General features: G+C 41.6%; 1 protein-coding gene across 1 annotated transcript; it reads right to left on the bottom strand.

Annotated features, from left to right (window-relative positions):
• Positions 1-12: 12 nt before the first annotated feature.
• Positions 13-1919, bottom strand: LOC124106684 (myotubularin-related protein 2-like). Its single transcript, XM_046464368.2, has one exon. The coding sequence runs from the start codon at positions 1898-1900 to the stop codon at positions 1043-1045; it is 858 nt and encodes a 285-aa protein (XP_046320324.1). The 5' UTR covers positions 1901-1919; the 3' UTR covers positions 13-1042.
• Positions 1920-8739: the final 6820 nt, after the last annotated feature.

Here is an 8739-nt window from a genome sequence, read left to right as displayed (position 1 = left end):
TTTTTTTTAAAATTAGCTGAAATTTCTTTTAATTAAAAGACCAAGGGACAAGAAGCTTCTTAGTTACAGTACATTACATATGGCTCTCATATAGAGTAAAATAGACATCAGACAGTGAAATGTCCATACCAGCACCAAAGTCTCAGGCAAGCAGTGAAGCAAGATTTCTTTTACTGGTATTGAGATTGTAATTCATTTTTAAATGCGGTGTGTTCTTTGGTAGGCTTAATTTGGTGGAATAAAGTAGTGAAGTATTTCATGTAAAATTTAAGCATTATACTTCTCACCATATGCTATTTATACAGTCTTCCAAAAAAGTCTTTTAAAAATTTTAAAACTTGCCAATTAGCATTAAGCAAAACAGAAAGGGGTAAAATTTTTTTAAACAATTGGAAAAAAAATGGAAATTAATCTGAATGTCTTAGAAATCTTTGAACTCCAAAATGGCTACCACTTTGTCTCCTTATGGTCCCCTAAGTATATCTCTAAGGCATCATTCTGGAACAGTAGAATGCCCTAATTAAGTATGTAAATAATGTCAGCAGCAATTTTTAACTACTGCCACACTATGCTTTGCCTTTCACTATATTAAGAATGGAGGTTGAACAGTGATCAATGTAAATCAATTACTACATGAAGAAAAGCCCATGATGGAGAAAAAGGTATTAAATGATTTTGATCTGTCATACATAAAGGCCTAATATAGATGATGCCACAGAACTTCAGTGTTGATTTGGTTTGAAAACTTGTTCCTCTGTGCAGTGAGCTTTCTCCAATCAAGAGGTGTATTTCTAAAGTAGTTTGTACTTTTACCAGATGTCTGAACAGGTTTAGTGTCATAATCATGTAATTACATGTGGAATTGTTTCTCTTAAGCCACCCACATTGCTATAGTTCTAAACTCATCTTAGAGAGACTTAAAATAAATAAAGCATCTGAACTTTTCTCTCAGAGATGGGTTCAAAATAGGGAGACTTTCTACTCATAAAGCTGCCACTGTAATGAAGAGTTCATATCAATGATGTCCTTAGTCACAATCCTTTCACACAACAGTCTGGACAGGAGTGACACATTGTGCAGGAGAGCTGGCTCTCTCTGAGGATGAGGTTGATCGGTTGGAAATTTCTCTCTGTAGTTCCTCTACTTTTTTCTGAAGCTCTGCTCGTTTAGCAAGAAGTTCTTTGTATCTATTGTGAATAGGTTCCTGTGGTTTCATCCGTGGATTCCATCTTATGTAATATCCCACCCAGAGCTCTAGGTGGCGCATGCTGGCTACTGGATAAAGGACATGATTGCAATAACTCCCATAGAGAGGATTAGTGAAGTCTTCCAGCTGGCTATTTATGTAAGACCACAGTGACACAGTCCTCTTAGGAAGATTCTCTTTTCCTCTCTGCTGTTCACTGTTACAAAGGAATGTTCCAAACAAGCAGCTGTATAGGTGGTCCAAAATGGTAATGAGAAAATATTCATTGAATTCAAATGCAGTAGGAAACTGTCTTGTCACTTGCCACACACAGTCAATAAACTGAAGGAAAACAGGTGATCTTTCTGCATCTGCATGGTTCTTATCTCCATGGCCAACTCTTAGTTGAAATCTATGTCCAAAGCTTAGCCACTCTTTTTCCACAAGGACTTCAAATCCTCGTATTGTGCGATAGTATCCATCCAACATAAGCATGGCTAGGGAAGTTAGCTGAGCTGTGCGATCCCAACCATCACTGCAGTGTACCACCACAGATGTCTTCCCTGACTCTACCTTGTCAGCAATCCGAAGAGCCCCTGCAAGAATAAGCTTAATATGTTCTAGCCAGTGAGTAGATTCCAAGTTAGACAGCCAGTGAGTTTCCTCAATGTTGGGGTACACAATCTCTTTAAGTTTTCGTAATGATTCTCTCATGACATGAATATTATGGATATCCTGGGTTAAGACACATGGTGCTATTTGCCTTATTCTCCATTTCCATGCTCTCATTCTCTAGAGATTTAAACCTCAAATGAAACAATCAATCCTTATTTTTGAACAAATTAAATATTCATGATCTTACGTGTCACTGTCTCTGTTTAAAATGTTAACCAAGCTCACCACCCATATCTATTATTTTATCAAGATCTCTTCTGAATGTTTCTGGAATGTATATCATGCAAACCTTAAAGTAAAATGGTGTGTGATAAATACAGTGTGCTTGGTACATTATAAGTTCCTAGCATGATGCTTAAAATTGGGTTAAGGTTCAACATATGACTCATTGGGTATTTAAAAATATCAATACAGGAGGAGATTTGAGTGGAAATAGTATGTGTGTTTCTTGGCAGTGATGTTTGACACACATACATGTATTTGTTTACTGACCTGTAATTCAGGACTTGTGTATTTCTCTCTGACTTTCTCTCTCTCTCTCTCTCTCTCTCTCTCTCTCTCTCTCTCTCTCACTCTCTCTCTGTGTATGTATGTGTGTTGTTCATCAATGTAATTAATGAGAATATTATCTTTGAGACTGGAGTAACTAATGTATTTGTGAATCATAAGGGAACAATCAAAGAGTGTGGGGAGGTAAAAATCAATATTTATAAGAGAAAGAATGCATGAGTTTTGAAAATACAAGTTTATATGAAGAGGTAAAGTAGATGAAGGTACTAATATGCATGTGTAGGACAAAATAGGTAGTAATGTGATGCACTGGAAAATAAAAGTGTGAAAGCCTGAGAGGCTTAAAGTAGATATATAGAAGCTGAGGTTTTGCCTGGCAGAAATATGTAAATATAGCAAAATTCATGCAACAGTATGTTCAGAATATCACTTTACTCTCTTCATAATGAAAGTAGCCCAAATGCCCAGCAAAGTATAACAGTGGAGGATTTATTTTTATTCTCATAAAATATGCAATAATGATAATATACACATGACTGTTATATGCAGCATGGACAAATTGTACAAATACAATGATGAGTTAAAGAAGTCACACACAAAGTGTTTATTTTGTATTTCTATTTGTACAAAGTATAAAAAACAGAGCTAATAATTACTCTGAATTCTAGGATCATCTAGAATTCAGAGTAATTATTCCTCTTTGTACAAAAGAGACAAACTCTGAGTACAGAGGACTCATGCACATATGAAAGTTTATAAGGCAATCAGAGATGAGGATAGGGAGTGCAGATGGGTATATGTAGGGATAAGTTTGAGAATATTGGCTACTTAGATCTGATGAGTTCTTGACCTGGATATGTCTCTCTTATGGATCTTGAGTCCAATTTTTGAGGATCCTACCACTTGGGGACTGTTTTAAGTTGTTAGTACTTTCATGACTTCCTGACAAAATAACAAGCTTTCTGCTTGGTCACACTGACATGCTATTAACATGTGTTCCTAAGTGTCTCTGATACTTCTATTCCCCTCAGTTCACCTCATGACAATACTTCAGAGCATCTTCATGTAAATTCAACTTCCTGAGGAATTCAATAAAAAGAAGAGATATATATGTTCAAAGTTTATGTGTATTTATCTATACTTAAGAATATAATGAGTCACTGTGTGCCGCATTCAGCAAACACACAAGGTCTCCATCCTCATGGATAGAAAATTTATTCCTAAAACTAAAAAATGTAAATGTGGAGTAATACTTACTGTATACCTTCATGACATGAGTTATTATAATGTGTCATTTGTAAATGGAGCCGAGACAGATATTTTCTTTTAACCATGGCATACTACTATATTATATTTTTCACTCTCTCTTGTAGTTAGTGCTGATCATGCCATTGAGTTTTCTATGACAAATGAGTGAAAGTGACAAGTGCCACTGCCAGACATGAACACACAGACATCTGTACATCTCCATGCTATTTCCTTGTCCAGCTGATAGGGATGTTGATAACCCAAGGTTATATTTGAAAGCTGGATGTTAATGATGACAAAGTATCTTTCAGTCCCAGTTCATGAATCCATGAGTTACACTGTAGAGGACATTTGCCCTTTCTTTCCTTTATTGCTGCTCCTGAATTGTTACTTAAGAAAGAAGTAGATTCATCATTTAGCTACTACCTCTTGGTCTGCTCTCATGAAGGTGGGTGTAATTTGTTTTTGAGAGGTAAGTAATCTAATAATATATATATATATATATATATATATATATATATATATATATATATATATGGGTGTATATGCTTTGTGTGTCTCAACTTACACAGCTTATATCTTGAACATGAAATGGATTTTATTGATGATAACTGAAGAAAACTTTGCTATTCAGGCATCTCTACAAGGCACCATCAGAAAACACACAAGACCTCAACCTTGTTAGAAATATCAGGTTGTCCTCAGAAATATGAGCCACTCTCCAAATTCCTCAATAGGACACCCATAGCACAAAAGTTAATAACTAGAATCAACAAATGGGACTTACTCAAACTAAAAAGTTTTTTCTCAGCAAAAGATACAATAAGAGAGGTAAATAGAGAGCCTACATCCTGGGAACAAATCTTTACTCCTCACACTTCAGATAGAGCCCTAATATCCAGAGTATACAAAGAACTCAAAAAATTAGACAATAAGAGGAGGGAAGATGGCGGCGAGGGGAGTGCATTACCCCCGTGCGCTGCTTCACTGTGTGGGAGTATGACAAGTCAGGACGGCTAAAGGATATCTTGTTAGGAATTTCCAGCAATAGTGGGGTGCGCCGGAACCTGGAGGAAGGATTTCCATCGCACGAGGATCGGCTACGGGGACTCAAACGCGAGAGGTTTGTCGCACGGAGGGTAACACTGCTTATTCAGCAAATCGCCCCGCGGCTAGAGTCTGCAAGGCGCGCTGGGATAGAGACGCAGGGTTACAGCGCTGCAGTTTCTGCCAGACGCGCAAGCACCGCACTCAGGGCTGAATTCTGGGTTCGAGACAGGGGAAGGAAGCGGTCCATCTCGGTTCTCCACACCGGTCAGACCACAGAGGAGGCCAGCAGCCACCATGTTGGTAAACTGACGTCACCACACCTGTTTTTGACTGACCGCAGCTCATTCAGCCATAGAACAGGTAATTTCAGGCTGCAATTCGCCTGCGGCTTGCAGACAGATTGCTAGGGTTCAGCGCCTGGGGGCTTCTTAAAATCTGATCTTATCGGAGTGAACACGGAGCGCGGGGCGGCCGAGTTCCGGCTCCCGGAACCTTCCCGGAACCGCCCTGGCTCAGGGCTGCAGAGCCTGCGGAGGCTGCTTCTTGGACCCTGCTACTATCAGAGCATACACCAAGCACCAAGCGGCCGAATTCCGGCTCCCGGAACTGAGCCCGCGGGGGCTGCTTCTTGGAGCTTACACTTATAGGAGCTTACACCGAGCACGGAGCGGCCGAGTTCCGGCTCCCGGAACTTCCCTGGACCGGGGCTAGGAGCCCGCGGAAACTGTGTCTCGGTCCGGGTCCTGCTGAGGGCAGGTCAGGACTCACCCATTGCTTGGGTTGCCAGGCAAGGGGAACGAAATGCTGCCATTCGCATAGGATACCAACATGGCAGAGATCTGATGTCAGCAGAAAGCGGTGGAGGAGAGATCTTCATCAATACCAGCGGTGACATAAGCAGTTGGTCTCCTGGTAAGGGGGGTGAGGCTCAGTCACCCGAGTCTCCTCAATTTGTCCTCGAGCCAGAGGGAAGGAGCCGGGCCGCCGCCAGCCCCCGGAGCAGGCCCAGCGGCTCGCCAGCGTGGTGACCGCGTGACCCCAATTGGAGAGGGGGCGGAGCGGAGCCGCCACCCACACCCGCCAGGTGGGCAGACCCACGACCCAGTAGTACGTGGGCGTGGTAGGAGGGGCAGGGCAGAGCCGCCCTTCGCGCTTGCAAGGTAAACAGACCTGTGACAGCCTGGCGGGTCAGGCCCAGTGGCCTGCCAGTGTGGTACACACGTCACCCCAACGCGAGTAGGGGCAGAGCAGATCCTTATCCCACGCCCGGATCAGGCCCTGCCGGTGTGGTGGTCACGTGACCCCAATTGGAGTGGGGGTGGAGCGGAACCGCCACCCGTGCCCCCAGGGTGAGCAGACCAGTGATCAACCTGCAGATCAGGCCCAGGGGTCCGCAGGCGTGGTAGGAGGGGCAAGGCAGATCCGCCGCCCGCGCCTTCAAGGTAGGCAGACCTACAACAGACCGGCGGATCAGGCCCAGGAGCCTGCCGGCGGGGTACAAACACCACCCTAATTGGAGTAGTGACAGAGCAGAGTCGCCTCCCTTGCCAGGAACAGACCCAGCATCCTGCAGGCGGGGTAGTCACGACACCCCAATTGGAGTAGGGGCAAAGCAGAGCCTCCACCCGTGCCCGAAAGGTGGGCAGATCTGCGACAGACCAGCGGGACAGGCCCAGTGGCCTGCTGGTACGACAGACACGTCACCCCAATTGGAGTAGGGGCAGAACAGAGCCGCCACCAGCTCCCAGAACAGGCCCAGTGACCTGCCGGCGTGGTAGCCATGACACCCCAATTGGAATAAGGAGAGAGCAGAGCCGCCGCCCACACCTGCAGGAAAGATACGCAAGCAGTATGAAAAGACAAGGAAAGAAAGGACCACAAGCAATGCAGGTCAACGCAACTTTAGAAGAGGTAACAGCTGCAGCAGATGGAATGTCAGATAAAGAATTCAGGATATACATGCTTCAGATGATCTGGAGTATCAAGGAAGACATTAAACAGCAAAATCAGACAATGAAAGATCACTTCGACAACGAATTACGCAAACAAATCCAGGAAGCAAAGGATCAACTATACAGGGAGATAGAGGTTATAAAAAACAAGCAATCAGAAATCCTAGAAATGCAGGAAGCAATAAACCAACTTAAAAACTCAATGGAGAATACTACCAACAGAGTAGAACACTTAGAAGATAGAACATCAGACAATGAAGACAAAGTATTTCAACTGGAAAAGAACATAGACAGCTCAGCAAGACTGTTAAGAAACCATGAGCAGAACATCCAAGAAATATGGGATAACATTAAGAGACCAAACTTAAGAGTCATTGGGATACAGGAAGGTACAGAGCTCCAAACCAAAGGAATGAGCAGTCTATTCAATGAAATAATACAAGAAAACTTCCCAGACTTGAAGAATGAGACAGAATCCCAAATCCTAGAAGCCTACAGGACGCCGAATGTGCAAAATCATAAGAGATCCACACCTAGACACATTATAATGAAGATGCCCAACATACAGAATAAGGAAAGAATTTTAAAAGCTACAAGAGAAAGGAAGCAGATTACATTTAGGGGCAAGCCAATCAGGATAACAGCTGATCTTTCAACACAGACTCTGAAAGCTAGAAGATCCTGGAATAACATATTTCAAACACTGAAAGATAATGGGTTCCAACCAAGAATTGTGTATCCAGCGAAATTAAGCTTCAGGATGGAGAATGAAATTAAAACCTTCCACGATAAACAAAAGTTTAAAGAATTCGCAGCTAGAAAACCATCTCTTCAAAACATCCTAGCCAAAGTATTACAGGAAGAGGAAAGGGAAAATAACAATGAAAACCAACAGTGGGAGGTAGGACAGTAAAGGGGGGGGGGAAACAATCAAAGAGGAAAACAAACCATGTTTAGTAACAGAAATAAACAAATATGGCTGGAAGAACAACCCATATCTCAATAATAACCCTAAATGTTAATGGCTTAAACTCACCAATTAAGAGACACAGGCTAGTAGAATGGATCACAAAACAAGACCCAACAATATGCTGCCTACAGGAGACGCATTTGATAGGAAAAGACATACATAGGCTGAAGGTGAAAGGTTGGGAAAAATCATATCACTCATATGGACTTCGGAAACAAGCAGGCGTGTCCATACTCATATCAAATAAAATAGATTTCAAGCCAAAGTTAATCAAAAGAGATAAAGAGGGACACTACATACTGCTTAAGGGAACCATACACCAACAAGACATAACAATCATAAATATTTATGCCCCAAACAATGGTGCAGCTATGTTCGTCAAACAAACTCTTCTCAAGTTCAAGAGTCTAATAGACCACCACACCATAATCATGGGAGACTTCAACACACCTCTCTCGCCACTGGACAGATCTTCCAAACAAAAGTTGAATAAGGAAACTATAGAACTCAATAACACTATTAATAACCTAGACCTAATTGACATATATAGAGTATACCACCCAACATCAAGCAGTTACACTTTTTTCTCAGCAGCACATGGATCCTTCTCAAAAATAGATCATATATTATGTCACAGGGCAACTCTTAGACAATATAAAGGAGTAGAGATATTACCATGCATCTTATCTGATCATAATGGAATGAAACTGAAAATCAACGATAAAAGAAGGAAGGAAAAAGCATACATCAATTGGAGAATGAACAATAGGTTACTGAATGATCAATGGGTTATAGAAGACATCAAGGAGGAAATTAAAAAATTCTTAGAGATAAATGAAAACACAGACACAACATATCGGAATCTATGGGACACATTGAAAGCAGTTCTAAGAGGAAAATTCATTGCTTGGAGTTCATTCCTTAAAAAAAGAAAAAACCAACAAATAAATGATCTCATACTTCATCTCAAAATCCTTGAAAAAGAAGAGCAAAACAACAGCAAAAGAAGTAGAAGGCAAGAAATAATTAAAATCAGAGCTGAAATTAATGAAATAGAAACAAAAGAAACAATTGAAAAAATTGACAAAACTAAAAGTTGGTTCTTTGAAAAAATAAACAAAATCGACAGACCCTTAGCCATGCTAGCG

The sequence above is a fragment of the Marmota monax genome, unplaced genomic scaffold (assembly GCF_021218885.2).
Source record: "Marmota monax isolate L192 unplaced genomic scaffold, Marmota_monax_Labrador192_F-V1.1 WCK01_AAM20220418_F8-fsc01323, whole genome shotgun sequence".
Lineage (NCBI taxonomy): Eukaryota > Metazoa > Chordata > Mammalia > Rodentia > Sciuridae > Marmota > Marmota monax.
This window is presented reverse-complemented; position numbering and strand designations above follow the sequence as displayed.

What these genes read in the sequence shown, in the direction of transcription:
- LOC124106684 (XM_046464368.2), bottom strand. Translation starts at nt 1,900, where the DNA reads ATGAGAGAATCATTACGAAAACTTAAAGAGATTGTGTACCCCAACATT.